A 19766-nucleotide genomic window follows, 5' to 3' on the forward strand; every position below is an offset into this window, starting at 1 on the left:
TTCTGCATTTACAATGTTCAGTTCCAAATCTGTGTTTTTAGTAATTGTGGTGGTATTTGGTAATTATAATTTATAATTTTATCTTTTATATAATTTATTTCTTTTCATGTTTGTTTATGTAAATTATTTATGTTTAGAAGTTATTTGGGGAATAAAGAGAACCTAACTAAGACCTAACTAAGATTCTGAATGGTTGTTATTCCTTTGGTGGTGGTTGGTTGGTTCGTTGGTTGGGGGGGGCACCACCAAGCATTTGTGCTTAGGGCACCCAAATGGCGAGCCCCGGCCCTGCTTGTACCATGTCACTTAATGTGACCTGTGCAGCTGTGGACAGCACTGTCAGGCTAGAATTGGGTGGGGAACCATTGCAGCGGACTACCTGCTCTTAAGCATGTTTGACACACCACCATGACACTGTTATAAAAAATCTATTTCCCGCCAAATAACACTAGTCTGCTGAAGCCTATTTGGGAAGAGGGTTTTACATTTTAAAACTCTTAAGCTGGGATCGTGAACTGAGAAAATAAACATGTCCCTCAAAATGTAGATAAGTTTGCAGTGTAGTGACACTGGAATGTCATTTTTAAGAAGAAATGAATGTTTGGACAGGTTGTCTCCAGTGGCAGAGAGAGAACTTTTGAAATGAGTATCCTCTTTAGTTGTACATTTGAATAAGCTCCTCTATCATCACCAAAGTCAAAGGTCACATTAATCTTGAGGACACTGTGATGTTCTTGATAAAGCAGCAACCAAGAGTCCCATGGTAACTCCGGAGGTGGACAGAATCTGTGCACGGGACAACAAGTTACCATGTAGTCCATAAATCTGGCAAGAGAAAAGCTGCTATTGAGAAATCCTGTTAGGTGTTTTCCACAAGCCACATTAGAGACACAGCAAACATGTGGACGAATGTACGCTGGTCAGATGAGACCAAAACTGAACTTTTTGGCCTCAATGCCAAACGCTGTGTGTGGTGGACACTGACACTGACCACATGTCATCAGGGAAACATGGTGGTCATGGCATTGTTACACATTCTATATTTTCCCTTCTAACAAGTAGAAGAAAGACATAAATATAACAAGTGCTGACAATATCTTCTTGTAACACCAATCAGGAAATTGAATCAATACATTGTGACAATTTATTGAGAGCACTGTCCAGCACTACACTAACATCTGGGTAAAGCACATCCCATCTCTGCAGCTTCCTTGTCCTGAGCGCTTTGTTGGTGCAAAAGTGTGACTCTTGTTAGTGAGTCCACATGCATTCAGCCTCGCTGTAACTGGGGATACTCTTCCTTGAAATAGGAATTAAATGTTTTTCTCTTGAAAATAAAATGTCTCTGTGCAATTGAGAAGCTTCCCTAAAATCTGGCTTTGAGGTGGAACTAACATGGACGCAATCAGTGATAACTTAAGGCTTAGTTTTTTCAAAATAGTAACAAATCTGACGGCAATAAAACTGAAGTAATATTCTTTGGAACACAGTCCAACATTAGATCTTCTCATCCTTTCACCTCTTCGGCTTAAAATATTCAATTCAGGATTGAAGTGACAAATAAGTTTGTAGGTCAATTATTCAAAATGTTTAATATAAAGAAACCAAAAGTCTCTTCATTAGAGGTATGTTTTGTTTTTAAATAAAATAAATAAAACAAGATGTGTACAACAATGGTGGCAAATCAACCCAGAAATCACAATGAATTGTACATTTGAGTAAGCTCCTCTATCATCACCTAAGCTCCTCTATGAGCTTACTCAAGTGTACAACTAAAGAGGATACTCATTTCAAAAGGTGTCTCTCTGCCTCTAGAGACAACCTGTCCAAACATTTTTTTCTTCTACTAAATTACATTCCATTGTCACTAAACTGCAAACTTATCTATCGAGGGATATGTTTATTCTCTCAGTTCACGGTCACAGTTTAACAGTTTTAAAACGTAAAACCCTCCTCCCAAACAAGCTTCAGCAGACTACTGTTATAGATGATTTAGACTGGATATAGATTTTCTGTAACAGTGTTGTGGTGGTGTGTCCAACATGCTTAAGAGCAGGTAGTCTGCTGCAATGGTTCCCAACCCAATTCTATCCTGACGGTGTGCATCTGTCCACAGCCCCAGAGGTCACTCTGAGGGTCACATGAAAGGTAACATCTAACGAGTAATCTAGCGAGAACAAATGTAAAACATTGTAGATGTAAAGTATTCTAGAGTCAAAATGTCTGAATACCATACAAGTCATTTTGACCACAGCAATTGACCAACATTATTTATCATCTGGGACCTTTGACCTCTTGGGCCTAACCGTTCAAATGGAAGTTTGATAAACAAACCAGAATTAATGAACCAGACCTCTCTAGTTTAACCCTGACCATAACTGTCATTATTTATTGCTTAATAAACAACACATTTACCCTCTTTCATGATATAAATATAACATGATGAACAATATGAAAATGAATCAACAAAGGGTGCAAATGAACCCTAACAATCACATGAAATAAACAGCATCAAATACATCTGTAATAACCCAGATCGGGGGTGTTTGCCCACTTCGCGCGTACGCGGGGCACGGACGATCGGCGCGAACAACGGCTGGCGGGGGCGGCGCTGGCGGTCCGAACGAACGGTCCGACCGACGATTCGCTGACGGCAGGCCGTACGCACTCCGGTGGAGGACCGCACTGGACGGGCAGCCGGACACCGGCGGCGGGCCGCGAGTTCGACATATGAGACCAAGATAAATAATATGGACAGTTCAATATAATTAAATCTATGGTTTAAATACACGTATTCTGCCACATACTGTTGGAGATGTGAACCCGTTTACTCTGCGTCTCATTGAACTAACCGATCTCTCTGCGGTCATTGAAGCGACACAATGCTTGGAACATAAATATCAGAGCCAAGAGCAACGAGTGTAGTCAACTACTGTTGCACAGATCCCGTCGGACCAGGATTATATATTTATCTCCATTAATGAACTTTTCTCCTCATGTTACCATAGTAACCGCTGGCATCGCAGACGGATTTCTAGCATACACACGTTCCATTGCGTTGATTATTACTGTGAAAATCTACGTGCTTCCGGTTTAGCGGCTACGCTTCGTATATTCGTTTTATGGAAAAACACACAAAAGGGACAAACGGAGTGAAAAGTTGTCAGTTGGTCTCGTTTTTTGGTTCTAAACGAAGAACGAGAAAACGACTGCTCACTTCCGTTTTCTCGTTTTTGGTTCTAAACTAAAAACGCGAAAACGGCCGCCGACTTCTGTTTTACCGTTTTGGATTAGAAACGAAAAACGAGAAACGAGTGTTTTGGTTTTTACGGTAAAAGGGACGATCAAAAGGTACACGGACCGAAAAGTTGTCAGTTGGTCTCGTTTTTTGGTTCTAAACGAAGAACGAGAAAACGACTGCTCACTTCCGTTTTCTCGTTTTTGGTTCTAAACGAAAAACGAGAAAACGGCCGCCGACTTCCGTTTTACCGTTTTGGATTAGAAACGAAAAACGAGAAACGAGTGTTTTGGTTTTCTGGTTTTTACGGTAAAAGGGACGATCAAAAGGTACACGGACCGGGGGCCGTTTCTCAATATGCGTTCTTGTGTGGACTTTTGTTCTCGTGGACTCGTGAAACGTCATCAGTCGCAGCCCGAGTACTGTTCCAATTCTCAAGTCCGCATCTGGCCGAGAACGGTCATAATACCCGGATGTGGCTCGCCCCGCCCATTTTACCGGGCATGCATCGGAGCAGGCTCGTCTGTTCTTGTGAGAGACATATATCCCAGAATGCATTTCACCTCAGCAACAGGCAACAACGACAGAGGAAAATAAACACAACTTCATGTCGAAGTTTATAAATACTACTTTTTTTAAGTAACGTAATGTAATTTTCTGACTGAATAGTAAAATGTTTAAGTCAAAAACTAAAATAAAAACGTATTAGCAAGACCAGCTGACGTGGTGACGTCATCAAGTCAGCTGCTGTTCCAACTGCGGAAATGACCGTTCTCTGTTCTCCCGAACCTGCGAGTCAGGACTCCCGAGTCTGTCTCCCGAGTCTATTCTCGCGGGAACGCGAGTCCGTTCTCGCCGTCTTAGGTATTGAGAAACGGCCCGGGTCTTCGCCGCTCTCTTCCCTGCGCAACAGGCCTGCATCGTGATTGGACAAGTGATTGGGTACCCATGTTTGTTTTATTTGTATTAGTTAGTTACCTGCCGGCTTAGATAGAAAAGGGTTTGACAGAGGTCTAAAAGTTCGAAGCTACAGTTGAAGTAAGTGACTGGACGCAGTCTAACAACCTATATGTTTGAGTATTATTTTATGTGTATTTGTGAATCCCAGTTCCAGTAAAGGGTTAAATGTATTATCTTGTGTACGTGGTATGTCTTCCTAAATAATTGGTGGTATAAGGTGCTAAAATAATAGGGGTAACAGATGTGTAGTAACCTAGTATTAATTATATAAATTAAACAGTTAAGAATTCGGGCAGCGCACTCCTTTAACAAAGCCAGGACAGCTAGGGGGCGCTACAAATATACATAAATTATAAGTAATATAGGCTTTGTTAAGAGCAAACGACCAACTCAAAATACTATAATAATGCCGATTAACACAAAAGACTTCCTCAATATATGACTGACAAAACTAAAATCTAAATTTGTGAGAAAATATGTGTCACATCATCCACAGCTCAGATCCACAGACGGCGAAATGGATTCCTTCAAGTGGCCTATGCTTTATGTGATCCTTTGCTTTAGAGGTATATGGAATATTCTCAACACTGTAAAGCCAGCTGCCATATCTTGCTGCTAATTTAAAGTGCAGTTTTAAAGTTAGCTTTGTGTCTTTTTTATGTCTTAATATTTCGGGTCAAGATTTGGATTTTCAGATAGATTTGCCTTTTTCATGTAAGTCCTTCTCTTCTCTGCTTCATCTCTGTTAATTTTTATTCATTTTTCCTCTGCTACAGTTACTCAAACTGAAGATTCATCTTGGACAATAATGGTGCCATCTTCAGTTAAAGGTCTCCCCGGATCCTGTGTGGTCATCCCTTGCTCTTTCAACTACCCAGATCCAGAAAAAGAGATCACTGCGTTCTCTGGGATATGGTACATCGCTGGTGGTTCATCGATCATCTACCACTCAGACAAGTCGAAAATGATTGAGGATTATCAGAGTCGAACAGAGCTGCTGGGAGACGTCAGCCAGAAGAACTGTTCTCTAAAGATTGATCCCCTTAAACCAAGTGACGGAGGGCCTTTTGTTTTCAGGATTGAAATGGAAGGCTACGACAAGTTTTTATACAGAGAGAAGACATCCATTACAATGATTAGTAAGTAATAATAACAGCTTTCATCACACTTTAATAGCAGTACAGTTGATTCCTGGATTTTGATAGAAGTCTCTTTATAATTAATGCGCTGCATTTAGTGAATCAGAAGGACAGTATTCATTGATATCTTGAGTTCTACTTCAAAGGTTAGTGATAACAATCAAGACACATGTCAATCAAGTGAAATTTTTCCTCTGAGGTTTATGTAACTTATGCTAAATTGCTTAACAATATGTGACATATAACTATAAGCTCAAACCAAGTCCTTGTACAATACCACTCATAACACAAGTAAAAGTGTACATTTAGGTCGCAATTCTAAAGAAATCAGATTCACAATACCTTAATTGTACTCTCGTTATTGGTTTGTCTTTGGTCAAAACACACCGTTGAATCAATTTAAATTCAGACAAAATGAAATTAAAAAATTTGACCACGCATAGCTAGGAAGAGCACATGACATTAACATTTTTTTTTAATAATGTTTCCAAAATTCATCTCATTACCAAAATGATGTGCTAGCAGAATGCAATGTAAAAAAAATTGTCAATGTATATGAAGTGTCCTCTACCACCTTCCAGTCATTATCTTTCTTGTTGTTACAGGTGAACTGAATGACATCAATCTCAACGTGAAGGAGGAGTTAAAGGAGAGTCAAAATGAGGTCGCATCCTGCTCCGTTTCTCACTCCTGTCCAACTTCACCACCTGTCTTCACCTGGAGTTTCCCTGGAGAACAACATTTCCAATCAGAGCAGCTGGGCGATGGCCAGTGGACAGCGACATCTACTTTGCGTTTCCACCCTACCAGCGCTGATCACAACAAGACCTTAAGCTGCACCGTGACATACAAAGGAGGGCAGCACCACAAAACAGAAAGGATCCTTAGAGTGAAATGTAAGTTTTACTTTTTTTTATGATGCTTTGGTTTTTGACCACAAACTAGCACAACTAACTTTACAATGCTACTTGCAAAACCAGTGAGATTCCCATCAGTTTGGGATGTTTCTTGTGTTTTGTGCTATCTATCAAAAGTTATCATGCAAACTCTGAAGATGTTGAATATGGTAAACAGGTATACCTGCTAAACATCAGCATGTTGGCATGGTCATTGAGAGCACAGCCAACGGCATGTTTGATACATGCACCTCAGAGCACTGCTTTAGACCCGTATTATCCTGTTTGTATGCCTTAAGAGCTGAGCCTTGACATTACTTCATAGAGGTGATCCGAATGTACTACATCATGGTATTATTAACCGCTCATTGTATATTTCCATGCAGATGCCCCAGTGAATGTGAACATTGAACACAAGTCAGATGTAACGGAGGGAGAAGCTGTGCGCCTGAGCTGCTCTTGTGATGCTCACCCTCCTGCCAGCAGCTATCAGTGGAGTGATGAAACCGGTGCTAAACTGCATCAAGGAAATGTCTACATGCTGCCAAACGTCTCCAGACACACAGGAGCCCTGTTCTGTACTGCCATCAATGAAATAGGACAAGGCAAATCTATTCCTGTGCGGCTCAATGTGTTGTGTGAGTAAACAATCAAAAAATACAATGATAAAGGAGTTTTCTTTGATATATAGATATGTAAGTATATAAATGCTTCACAAAATGATATTTTCTTCTTACAGATATGCCTGAAATCAAGACTGTCTCCTCCTGCTCTTCAGAGGCAGATCTGGTGAAGTGCGTGTGCATTGCAGAGTCCCAGCCCGTCAGTATGATCCATTTTGTGCTTTCTGACAGAGTCCTGCCAGGAGTGAAGGTAGAACAACGTGGCACCATCACCATCGGAAATCTGCATGCAGAGTTTGGATCGTCTCGGGTTGTTCACTGTGTGGCCAACAACACGCTTGGCAATGCAAACCTAACACTCTCTTTACCTGTTAACAGTAAGGAAGATTTGTGTGTATTTATAGAAGTGCATGACACGCACCTAAAGACATGCATTTCATATTGATAAAGAGAATAATGTCTCCACCTGCTTTCTGTTTGGACAGATACGATGCAGAATCTTTATATTGTCGTTGCTTCTGGAGCAGCCGGGATTTTGGTGACGGTTTTAATAATTGTCAGCGTTTTTAGAAAGTGGTAAGTTTGAATGAAACTAAGTAGAAAAATGATTTTGCATTTCTGTTCCTTCCCTTTTCTTCTCTAGTATATTTTGAAACTAGTAATAGTTTTATTTAATTTTATTCTCCCAGCAAGGGGAAATCTGCAAATGCACAAACTGGTCACATTAACCCTGAGAAGACGGACAAAGACATGGCGCTCCCTCACTGCTCTGCTACTAAAAGGTTTCAATCATTCACCTTAGTTTTAACAAGACAATGCTAATAATGTAAAATGACACAACAAAGATACCCTTAAATAATCCTTAATGAAAAACGTGTTTGTTTTCTTTCTCCTCACCTCAGAAAAGAGAAGAGTTGTGAAGATGTACATTCTGCTGACATTTTTGACAACGATCATGTCTATGGCAACATGGAGGTATGTTATTTTTTTTCATTCGTTTGTTAATTATATCTTTGAAAGAGTGATTTAATTTAAAAGAGTGAGTTAATTTTGTGTCCAACAGACTGACTGCGATGACGCAATCTACGCAAATATGTAACTTGGTTGAATTCGTTGGAGGAACAGTTGCAGTCAGGGAAGATGTCAACATATTATAACCCTCTTCTGTTTGTAAGCCAAGTGAGATTTTTCTGTCTCTAGTAACTCAAACTATTTATCTAGGTTTTTTTAAGTTGTTTATTAAAAAAAATAACTTCTCATTGATAGCCTGTTTTAACATGTTACATATGTTTGTAGATACGAATCTCCATAAAACAACTGTGTGAAAACGCCTGTCCAATAAACAGTAGCAGTCACCCAAAAAAACCTGTTCTGCGTCTTTTGAACTTCCTCTTTTACAGAAACCGTTTCTGATGAGATGACTTATCATTAACAGCCGGGAATCTGAAAAAAATACTTTTATTTAGAAACAATTTGCATTTAATTAAAGAAAAATACATTAGTGTGGCGGGAGGTCTTAGTCCTGATGGACCTCAGCCTCCTGCCGGATGGAAGGTGCACAAACAGGTTTTGTCCAGGGTAACTATTTATCTTGTTTTTTAAGTTGTTCATCAAAAAAAAACTTCTCCCTGGCAGCTTGTTTTACCATCGGTAACATATATGTGTTGATACAAATCTCCATAAAGCAACTGCCGAATTAGGTGAGAAAACACTATTCTACAGTATCAGTGACCCAAAATAACTAATAAGGCCTCACTATTAAACAGTAGCAGTTGCCCAAAATAACATGTGCTGTACAAGTTCTGCATCATTTGAACTTCCTCTTTTGTAAAAATGGTTTCTGATACGATGACTTTTAAGAACATTAACAGCATAGATCCTGAATTTTGTTTGTTTAAAAATATATTAGATAGTTTTCTAACAGTTAACACCTGGTGAAAGACTATAAATGTTGCCTGTTGTTGCCCCTTTAATCCCTTAAAAGTGCTGTGGAACATTTGTAAAATCAAAAATATTTTGACAAATAATGAAATGAAGTTCTTTTTATTGCTAAATGCTTACAATTTCTGTGTATAGAAATCTGTGTTGTTTTATCACCCTGAAATTCAAGGGTAGCATCTTTCTCCAACCCTTAATTTTTCACACAATCAAAAAAATGTAATTCAAAGGCATTTAATTTCAATAAGACAATCATATTGAAGTGAAGTGAAGCTAGGCGGACAATGGCCGTGAGGCCAATTTAAAACCTCTTAAAACACCCAAACTCAGTCTCAACCCAGTAGGACAGCCTAACAATATCAGCTGGTGACAAAGCATTGACATCTATCTTTGAACGAACTTGGTTAACAACGACCAAGAAGTTCATCTCATGGCAGCGGCGACACAAGAACCCCCGGGCGGGAGGAAAGACTCCCTTCTTCAAGAGAGATACAAAATTTCAAAAATGTAGAAACTCTGGAGGGACAAAGGATATCTTGGATTGAAAGGTTTAAATCAAAAGTATGTAATAAAGGAAAAGGTGCTAAAAAGTAAACACCTCAGCTGAGGACCTGCCGGTTTCTGCAATGCACAGGCCACCGAGTAGTTCAATGACTGCAAGGACTGAAAGGCAATGTCCACGCCCATGGACACGGGACTTGTCCTGGTGCTTTCATGTAACTGGTTATTTCGAGGTTTTCGCAAAATATGGTGGTGCAAGCATAGCGGCCATCTTGGTAGGGGCATCTTGCTCAACCATAAAAAATAACTAGCACTTTTTCAACCGATTTTTCAACTGTTTGGTTTGTTACGTTAACGTCAGAGATGTAGTTATGGCACTACATACTTTCGAATAATGCTCTGTTTAATGTCATTTTTGTATGATCACCCATTATTGTTATATAATTGCATTTTAGTTGATTACATTATATTGAATCCAACCATAGCTGTGCATCAGTATTGTGGCGAGCTTGGCCAGATGAATGAGACAGGAGACTGGTATTACTTTTGCTGCCCTTCCTGTGTTTCATACACCGCAAGACCCCAGGAAATAGACACTTTATTAAGGCGTTGAACAAAGAACTTCACCCACAGCCATACTAAGTTGGGTCATGGTGCCCACACTCCTACACATTAAACTGTAACAAAACATTAAACATTTAATTAAAACATTAAACAGTAACATTTGAGCACAACATAACAGAACCTAGAAAACACACATAATCTTAAACACTAGAACATTAACATAACAGAAATGCATCTAAAGATTGTCCCATCATGCAATGCGCCTACCAGCGCCGCCTAACTCGATCCGCCGCTCCGATCGCTAAATAGCCCCCACCTGTCCTCAACGACCCCATCACCTAGCACAAAGTCTCTGCAACGTCCCGGTAGACGCCGTTGGTGTACAGGCCGTCGTCGGCTTGCAGAAGGCACATTTGGGGAACCACTTGTACCAGCACATGGTCTGCAACCGTCACTGTCCTCTCCAACCGTGGGCGGAGCTAGGGGGCGGTACGGTGAAAGTCTGTCCCGGTGTAACACCACTGTGCGTCCCCGGCCAGGCATGCGCACCCGGTTCACCACCTCAGACAGGCGTTCCAAAATCTCGCCGGGCCCCTGCCAGTGGCTGCAAAGCTTGGGGGAGACGCCCTTCTTCCGGACTGGACAATACACCCAGATCCGGTCCCCGGGTACGAGTGCTTGCCCCCCGCCCCTGGTGTCATAGGCTCGTTTCTGCCGCACTCCGGAGCTGGCCTGGCTCAATCGACGACAGTAGTCCATCGCTGTCCCTCCGCTGATCTCGGGCTCGGGGGGAGCCCCAAACACCAAGTCGATTGGGGTCCGTAGTTCTCGCCCGAACATGAGGGCAGCAGGTGTGCATCGGCTGGACTCCTGGACAGCTGTCCGGTAGGACCACAGGACCAATGGTAGGTGGCGGTCCCAGTCACGCTGGTGTTGGCCTACATAACAGAACCTAGAAAACACACATAATCTTAAACACTAGAACATTAACATAACAGAAATGCATCTAAAGATTGTCCCATCATGCAATGCGCCTACCAGCGCCGCCTAACTCGATCCGCCGCTCCGATCGCTAAATAGCCCCCACCTGTCCTCAACGACCCCATCACCTAGCACAAAGTCTCTGCAACGTCCCGGTAGACGCCGTTGGTGTACAGGCCGTCGTCGGCTTGCAGAAGGCACATTTGGGGAACCACTTGTACCAGCACATGGTCTGCAACCGTCACTGTCCTCTCCAACCGTGGGCGGAGCTAGGGGGCGGTACGGTGAAAGTCTGTCCCGGTGTAACACCACTGTGCGTCCCCGGCCAGGCATGCGCACCCGGTTCACCACCTCAGACAGGCGTTCCAAAATCTCGCCGGGCCCCTGCCAGTGGCTGCAAAGCTTGGGGGAGACGCCCTTCTTCCGGACTGGACAATACACCCAGATCCGGTCCCCGGGTACGAGTGCTTGCCCCCCGCCCCTGGTGTCATAGGCTCGTTTCTGCCGCACTCCGGAGCTGGCCTGGCTCAATCGACGACAGTAGTCCATCGCTGTCCCTCCGCTGATCTCGGGCTCGGGGGGAGCCCCAAACACCAAGTCGATTGGGGTCCGTAGTTCTCGCCCGAACATGAGGGCAGCAGGTGTGCATCGGCTGGACTCCTGGACAGCTGTCCGGTAGGACCACAGGACCAATGGTAGGTGGCGGTCCCAGTCACGCTGGTGTTGGCTGGTGAGGATAGCAAGTTGGGTGGCTAGCGTGCGGTTGAACCCTTCCACCAAGCCATCACTCTGGGGGTGCAGGGGTGTCGTCCTGGTCTTGCGCACCCCGAGCCGACGACAAACCTCGCTGAAGACTCAAAGTTTCGCCCTTGGTCGCTGTGCAGCTCAGCGGGGACCCCGAAGCGGGCAAACATCTCCTCCACGAGTCTCTCTGCAGTCGTGATGGCGCTCTGATCCGCACTATAAGCCTCGGGCCACTTAGTGAAATAGTCCATGGCCATGAGGACATAACGGTTGCCAGAATCCGTGACCGGAAAGGGACCAAGAATGTCCACTCTTACTCGCTCCATCGGAGCCCCCACCAGGTACTGCTGCAATGGGGCATGAGAGCGCTGGGTTAGCCCCTTCTGGGCAGTGCAAAGGTCGCAGCAATGCACATACAGCTCAACGTCCCGTCGACAGCTAGGCCAGTAGAACCGTTCTCTGAGGCGGTAGAGAGTCTTGGTATTCCCATAGTGCCCCGCCCCCACCGAGCCGTGGGAAAGCTTCAGGACTTGGGGGCGGAGTGTGCGAGGCACCAGCAATTGTACAAGGTCGCGTCCTCTTTCGGGGGCCCTCCACCTCCGGTACACCACCCCGTCATGGAACTCGAAGTTACCCCACTGCGAGTGGTAGGCCTTTACCCACGGGCCCCAGTGCTGATACTGCGGCCCACTCGGGCGCTGCCCTGCTTCCAGCCAACTTCTAACGCGAGAGTCCCATCCTCTTTCTGCTGCTGCTCCAACTGCAGGCTTGTCAGTGGGAACAGGTCCGCTTCGTTGTCAACCGCCTGCACCATCGTCACTGCTGGCATTGATTGGTCCTGTTCCTCCTGTCGCTGACAGTAACGGCACTCGACAGCCACGCAGGGGCATCTGGAGAGTGCATCGGCATTGCCATGATGTCACCCTGCCCGATGCTGAATTTCAAAATCATGCTCTTGTAGGGCCTCCAGCCATCGAGCCACCTGCCCTTCCAGATTTTTGAAATTCAGGAGCCAAGTGAGCGAGGCATGATCAGTGCGGATCAGGAAGTTGATGCCGTGCAGGTATGGCCGGAAGTGCTGTAGCGCCCGGACCACCGCTAGCAGCTCACGTCGTGTCACACAGTAGTTCCTCTCCGCCCGGCTCAAGGAGCGACTGAAGTATGCCACTGCATGTTCCCCCTCGTCCCCGTGTTGGGAAAGGACAGCCCCGATCCCCACATTGCTGGCGTCAGTGTCCACAATAAAGGGCCGGCGGGCATCAGGGTAGGCAAGGCTCGGGGCTTTGGTTAGCGGTACCTTGAGTTGGCTGAAGGCTACGGTGCAGGTGTCATCCCAGAGGAATGGCTGGCCCAGGTTAGTCAGACGATGGAGTGGACTGGCAATCGAAGCAAAATCTCGGATGAAGCGCCGATAGTATGACCCCAGGCCCAAGAAACTTCTCAACTCACTGACGTTAGCTGGGGTTGGCCAGTCCTTTACTGCAGTCACCTTTGCTGGGTCTGTAGCTACACCACGAGCACTGACAATGTGGCCCAGCTGTTTCCCTTGTTAGCAGTCGTCACTTTGCAGGGTTGAGTCGCAACTGGGCATGGCGGATGGCATTTAAGACTTCTTGGAGGTTGATACGGGCTCTGTCAAAGTCATTGGAATGTACCAGCAATGATTCCGGGGAATGACCGCCAGCACCCTTTCCATCAGCCGCTCAAAAGTAGCCGGCACGTTGCAGAGTCCAAATGGCATGACGCGGAATTGCCACAGCCCTTGCCCGATGGTGAAGGCGGTCTTAGGTCTTGCGTCGGGGAACAGCTCTACCTGCCAGTAACCGCTGCGCAGGTCAAGGGAGCTGAACCAGCTGGACCCCGCGATGTAATCGAGAGCATCGTCAATACGAGGTAGGGGGTACGAGTCTTTTTTGGTGACATTGTTGAGACGTCGATAGTCCACACAGAACCGCCAGTTGTTGTCCTTCTTCCTTACCAGTACGGCCGGGGCTGCCCATGGACTGTCCGAGGGCTCAATTACTTCTGAAGCAGCCATCTCGCGAATTTTGCCTCTGCAGCTTGCTGCTTACTGAGGGCCAGTCGATTGGGCCGCAGACGGATGGGCTGTGCAGAGCCGGTATCGATGGAATGCTGGACCAGCCCTGTCTGCGTGCAGTCTTTGTCTTTTGCTGCAAATATGTCCATATAATTATCCAGAAGGCACTTCAACTGATGCTGCTGTTCCGGGTCCAGGCCAGCACTGCTGCGCTCCCACAAATCACGGACGGATTCCACAGTCTCACTGGAGGAAGATACATCTGGTGCAATGGAGGCAGCCAAGGTGGCCTGTGGATGTGCAGGGCCACTGGCGATGGACGGCATAGGTGGTGGTGCGGCCCTACCGGACTGGAGCGCCACAATCTCTGTGCCAAGGGTGATGGTTTCACACGTTGACACAGGCACCCCAGCGGGTCAACAGGTCCAAGCCGATGATACATGGGTCCCGGATATCAGCAAGCCAGAAATTGTGCACCAGCTCCTGGGCCCCAGCCTGGACTTTCAGTCTCTTGGTCCCTCTCATGCCAGCTCGTTCCCCCGTTACCGTGACCATCTGAGTGGTGGTTGTTGACCAAGTCTTTGGGAGGTCTCCGCTAGTACCAGGGAGGATGCCAGGTCATACCAAGGAGATGGTGGACCCAGTGTCGACCAGCGCCCGACACGGTTGGCCATCCAGTTTGCAGTTCAGGTACAGCCCTTCACTGTGTCCGAGGCGGCCGACTAAAGTGCATCGGCCATGGAGTATTATTCTATAGTTTCAAAATCAATGCGGTATTACCCTATTCTCATTTCTTTATTGATTACATATAGTTTCAGAATCACATTTGTATAGTGGTGTACACTAAATGCATTTTATTGAATGGTCTAATTTATGAATCGGGAAGTCAGTTTGTTTATAATCTTCCACACAACCAACCAAACTCTGTCCAATATATTATCCTCTAAAACTGCAGAAATGAAACAGAATCTCTGGATTGAAAATAATGCTGGACCGAAGAGGAGGACCATATTAGCACAACGGAGGAGCACCTGGTGGGCCTAGACTCTGGCATCCAAAAGCTAAGTAAAGAAAATGACTTTTTAATTGGGAAACTAAAGGCGACGCAACAATATCACGTTACGTGTTGTCAACCTAAAGGAAAACGGCGAGGGACAAGCAGTAGCGAGCTCAGCCCTGCAGCTCAGAGACCGAGACACGAACGACTAAATACCAACATTCGGACAAAATATTGCATATCGCCTCCCAGCGTTTCAAAGACAACAGCGGTCTCCTGATCTGCTTGATGAAACGTCAAAAAAAAGGAGTTCGACCAAGTTAAGAGGGAATTTGGATCCGAGGAGATCCAGTTTGTCCGGTTTCACCCTTTAACATTGAGGATCACGCATCTTTAAAAACACCAAAAGAAGCGACGGAATTCCTACCTGACTCCCCCGGTGAAAAGGAATGGACCAGACAGACGGAACCAACAGCTGGACCAGAACCAGACATTTTAGCTTTAACACTTACGTGACTCTTGGAAGCAATCTAAGGTTAAAACTCTGTCCCGGTAGATTTATCCGCCCTGTTGAAGTTCTAATTTAATTAGAACTAGAATAGAAATAATTATTATAAGAATTCTTTCAGAAGAGGGTGTTAAAAGTTATTTTGTGAGACAAACTGCGGGCCCTCCCCAGTTTTGTTACTTTCAGTTTCAGTTTATGGGACAAGCTAAACGCTTATCTAAGAGGGCACATAATATCTTATACAAAGGGTATAACAAATGTTCAAATATACGACGGAGACAAACAAGCTGGAAGGAGATATTATTATGAAAGTGCAAAAAGACTTTCAACAATCTGAGTCTTAAGAACTTTACCAACGCTTGGTTAACAAATATAACACATTACGTACCCATAAAGTTGAGAAAAACATTTTAAGAACCAAACAAAACTATTATGAAATCAACGACACGTTCAAACAGTTTTACATGAATCCATACCAGAGTCCGAGGACTGAATTTGTGTCTACCATTGAATTGCCAAAGCTAAAAAAAAATGTGCCCTTCACCCAGGACAAATCAAAACAGCCTCTGGCTCACTACAATCAATTAAACCCCCAGGAGAGAATTTAGAAGACTTACTCACAACCCTTCTGATGGAGATGATTCATTTAAGTTAACAACTTAAACTCTCCCTCAATCGTTTGACACTGCCATAATCACTGTGATTCACAAAAAGAATAAAGATGTTCCTCTTTTCAACTCATTTGACTATTTAATTTGGATTATAAATTCAAATAAACCGTGAACAGTGCAGAATTACAGATGTTAACAGATATGAGGTGGTAACTAAATGATCATGAGAGTGTCATTAAAGAGGACACAGTGAGGAGGCACATTTAAAATGCGAGGAAATGGAAGGTGAGGGAATTGATGGTGCAAAAATACCTAAAGCAGTTGTATAATGAGTCTAAGATAATTCATTTTTTTACTTTACTACATGTAACCGTAGCTCTTTATCAGTCAGTCTTTTATACATAAAAAACGAAACCACATTTCCATTTCACGAAGTTGACTACGAGGAAAATTCCATTCTTAAACTCAACAACTTTTCCTTTTCATCTTTTGAAGTCATGTGATGGTCAGTCAAATGAGTTCAAACGTCACAAGGAAGTCATTTTTTATTCTTTTATTAATACCTTTTGATTATAAATTCAAACAAACCTTAAACGGTGACAAATTACAAAAGTAAACATACCAAATATAAGGTGGTAAAAAAATGAACGTGAGAGTGTGTGTCACTTTCAAATGACATTACAGTGTGTAGTTAAGTGTGAAATTCTCTGATTGTGTTTCTTATTTCTGATGGTTCACTTTTGGTCAAACAGTAACTCTCTAACCATACCACATCGAAAACTATAGATATGAAGCATTATAGATTATGACACATGATTTCTTTACCCTGCAGAACAACCTGGAGCTTAACGCCCTGAAGACAGTGGACTTCAGGAATTACACAGCCCCACCTTCCCTCCTCACATTGTGTGAATCCCCCGTCACCACATTGGACTCCTTTCGTTTCCTGGGCTCCATTATCACCCAGGACCTCAAATGGGAGCTGAACATCAGCTCCATCACCAAAACGGCTCAGCAGAGGATGTTCTTCCTGAGGCAGCTGAAGAAATTCAACCTGCACCGTGTGGTGTGGTGCTCTGCAGAGCGGATGACACGCTGCAGCCACAGCCAAGGACAAGGGCAGGCGGCAGCGTGTCATCCGCTCTGCAGAGAGGGTGATTGGCTGCAATCTGCCGTCTCTCCAGGACTTGTTGGCTTCCAGGACTTTGAAGCGGGCCAGTAGGATTGTAGCCGACCCCTCTCACCCCGGACATGAACGGTTTGTGCCCCTTCCATCCGGGCAGGAGGCTGAGGTCCATCAGGACTAAAATCTCCTGCCACACAAACAGTTTCTTCCCTTCGGCAGTCGGGCTCATCAACAGAGCTCGGTCCCCCCATGACTGACTCTCACTCTCTACATGCACATACACTTTGTCACTTTCACTTGTCACTTTTTGTTAGCTGGTGCACTTTATCTTTATTTTTATTTTTGTTTATTTCTTAACTTACTAACCCAAAGCTTTAGCTTACTAACCCATAGCATTTATTTCATTATATTTTTTATCTCATTCCTGCACTACGTTGTCTGTTGACCATTGTCGTACTGTCGCCGTCATGCACCAACCGCCAAGTCAAATTCCATGTCTGACATATTCTGGCAATAAACATTTCCTAATTCCTGATTCCAGAATGGAAAGGGTGATATTAAGGTCATAGGAATTATAGAGCCTGTTGCTTCCTTCCCTCCTTTGTACCTCAATGTGCAGTTCACAGGCTCGCTGAAGTCAGTGGGTTGAAGGGGAACGCTCAGCTTAGGAAACCGTCTCCCATTGCCAGTATTCAGCCAAGTTGTTTGTTAGATCACTCTCACTCACCATGGCTCCAGTAGAGTTGGGGCTGGAATTCTTGGGGGGGAGTGAGTCACAGAGCAAAAGAAAGTGAATTCCTTTCCCATGCTCTCAGACAGAGATGTAGGCTGTGGTTTCCTGTAGAGTAGAATATCAACATTATATCATAATAATCATAGTAATTCAAATATGTACAAAGAATCTTAGTGTGTTTCCTTTGAAATGATTGATCATTAAAGTAATCTATAATACTCACCTATAATGTCAAGGTATAGTGGATCATTTTCGTTCGGTGAAGGTCCTGTAATGTGGCATTTCAACCCTAAAGTAGAAAGGGCCAACACCGGTAGTCTTGACACCATCCAGCAGCGTGGCGCAGTTGTGTGATTGCAGGTGTTCCTGTGTTATATTCCTCCGGCAGTTGCCATTTGGGGACATTAGGGTTAAGACGACCGTTTCCCTGTTCTTCCACCTGTTCACGTTTGTCTTTGAGGAGGGTTTGGGGTAAGTGTCGAGGCAGGGAATGACCACACAGGAGCCCTGCCCCACCGCAATCTTTTTCGGCATGTTTGCTAGCCAATGGTCCTGAGACGACTGGACACGGTTCAATGAAAACAAGAAGAAGAGAACATTGGTTTATCATCAACTGTGAGATTAAGTGTACCGTGCAAAATAATGTTTAATGTAAGACTCACCATGTAACAGCAGAAAGGAAAAGCACACCTTCAGCTCCATCACTTAATCCGGTTAAGGCAATAAAAGACTTATTATACAACTTCATGTTGTATTTTGCACCATCAATTCCCTCACCTCTGAATCCTTTCCTGAAATGTGCCTCCTTCATGTTATGAAATGTGTAGTGTTGTTTGCACATTGTATTTATCACCCAAGTGTTACCAAATGTTATTTTTCATCTGCTTGCACAGTTACCTCTGTTTCTACTTTTGAATATCAATACAGAAAGAAATCCCACAGAACACATGGTGACATGAATAGAAATTAAAGATATATATTGTCACACTGCCGATGGAAAAAAAATTAAAGACTATGACTGACATTTTCAGTGAGCAGTGGAGGTAGGAAGGACCCAAAATAACCATTTACTTTTCAGGAAGTTGACTATGAGGAAAATTCCGTTCTTAAACTCCACAGCTTTGCCTTTCAGGCATCAGGCATGTCATGTGATGGTCAGTCAAATGACCTCAAACCTCACAAGGAAGTTAACATCCAGGTATCAAAATATTCCAACGAGGGATTGTAGAATGTTATTTGGAAGTACAGTTTGATTAGTTTGTCTGTCACATAATAGAAATTCCAGCATGAATGAAATGATAAACAAATGTCCTGGGACAAGTGCTACAGCAACAGCAACCATGATCAGCCTGCTCTGGTTTGCACTCTGTTGCAACCGAGGTCGAGAGAGGCTCCTCCTCAGAAAGAAATAATCAATACATGAATGTTGCGAACTGAATGTGGAACACTGTGGACAAACAAAGTCGTGCACTTTTAACCTCTTATTGGGGGCGACCGTGGTGCACGGAGCACAGAGGGAGCGCCAGAAACGGCGAGGTTGGCGGCTCGAACCCCGGCGGCTCCATGTCCCATGTTGAAGAGTCCCTGAGCAAGACACCCAACCCCCGGCTGCGCCCCGGCAGCCCTCACCGCTGCACACTGCTCCCACCGTGTGGGATGTATTATAATGCAATGAAAGTGTCAGCTAAGTGTCATGTAATGTATTGTTTGGGACATTTCCCATGTGGTTCTACATACAATGACATTACACATGCTTCATTTCTAAATAGGAAACTTGAGAATAAAAACGGAAGTGTGGCTCTGGCCCAGATTTCACAACACAGGAATTGACAAACATTGAGAGGGCAAAGTTTGTCAATGTGTATCATGTCCTTCCCTCCCGAATTCTTTTCGACTCATTTCCCTTTTGAATCATTTCCCTTTTGAATTCGGATTATGAACTCAAATAACCCTTAAACAGCGAAGAATTACAGATGCAAACTGTGGTGGTGGGGTGTGATTAGCTCAGCTGCAGAGGGGGGAGGAGAGCTGGGAGGAGGGGTGCAGGGAACGGTGCCGGCAGGTAATGAGCACAGCTGGGATGCATTCAACTAATTGTCTCCCTGTGCTTAAAACCAGTGAACAGATCTGGAGGGAGCGCTGAACCCGACCCGGGAACACGCTGGGAGC

The 19766-nt window shown here is 44.3% G+C and overlaps 2 protein-coding genes across 11 annotated transcripts in view; one reads left to right on the forward strand and one right to left on the reverse strand.

Annotated features, from left to right (window-relative positions):
• The window catches only part of LOC119197487 (myelin-associated glycoprotein-like), a 54325-nt gene extending 37750 nt beyond the window's left edge, over nucleotides 1-16575 (reverse strand). For all 5 annotated transcript variants that reach the window (XM_037453846.2, XM_062565745.1, XM_037453837.2 and 2 more), the window contains exon 1: nucleotides 15047-16575. The gene's annotated coding sequence lies outside the window, so the exon portion shown is untranslated. The remainder of the gene's footprint in view (nucleotides 1-15046) is intronic.
• Nucleotides 1979-18365, forward strand: LOC134132893 (sialic acid-binding Ig-like lectin 5). Of its 6 annotated transcripts, none has more exons than XM_062565738.1 (10): nucleotides 1979-4764; nucleotides 4975-5113; nucleotides 5276-5337; nucleotides 5943-6233; nucleotides 6620-6871; nucleotides 6973-7233; nucleotides 7342-7432; nucleotides 7546-7638; nucleotides 7759-7831; nucleotides 16571-18365. In XM_062565738.1, the coding sequence occupies exons 1-10, from the start codon at nucleotides 4716-4718 to the stop codon at nucleotides 16958-16960; spliced, it is 1701 nt and encodes a 566-aa protein (XP_062421722.1). In that variant the 5' UTR covers nucleotides 1979-4715; the 3' UTR covers nucleotides 16961-18365. The 6 variants fall into 6 exon arrangements, 5 of the variants coding, with proteins under 5 accessions (XP_062421722.1, XP_062421719.1, XP_062421718.1 ...); XM_062565735.1 differs by having other exon boundaries at nucleotides 1979-4180; nucleotides 4695-4764; nucleotides 4975-5337; XR_009957092.1 differs by adding an exon at nucleotides 7920-8026 and having other exon boundaries at nucleotides 1982-4764; nucleotides 4975-5337; nucleotides 16571-16639.
• The last annotated feature ends 1401 nt before the right edge of the window (nucleotides 18366-19766 follow it).

Source organism: Pungitius pungitius, chromosome 11 (assembly GCF_949316345.1).
Source record: "Pungitius pungitius chromosome 11, fPunPun2.1, whole genome shotgun sequence".
NCBI lineage: Eukaryota > Metazoa > Chordata > Actinopteri > Perciformes > Gasterosteidae > Pungitius > Pungitius pungitius.

Bases quoted from the DNA above. Each gene is read 5' to 3' on its own strand.
- LOC134132893 (XM_062565734.1), top strand. From the start codon at position 4,716: ATGGATTCCTTCAAGTGGCCTATGCTTTATGTGATCCTTTGCTTTAGA. The intron at 6,234-6,619 runs GTAAGTTTTACT...ATTTCCATGCAG, and splicing joins AAGGATCCTTAGAGTGAAAT to ATGCCCCAGTGAATGTGAAC. The intron at 7,433-7,545 runs GTAAGTTTGAAT...TTATTCTCCCAG, and splicing joins GTCAGCGTTTTTAGAAAGTG to CAAGGGGAAATCTGCAAATG.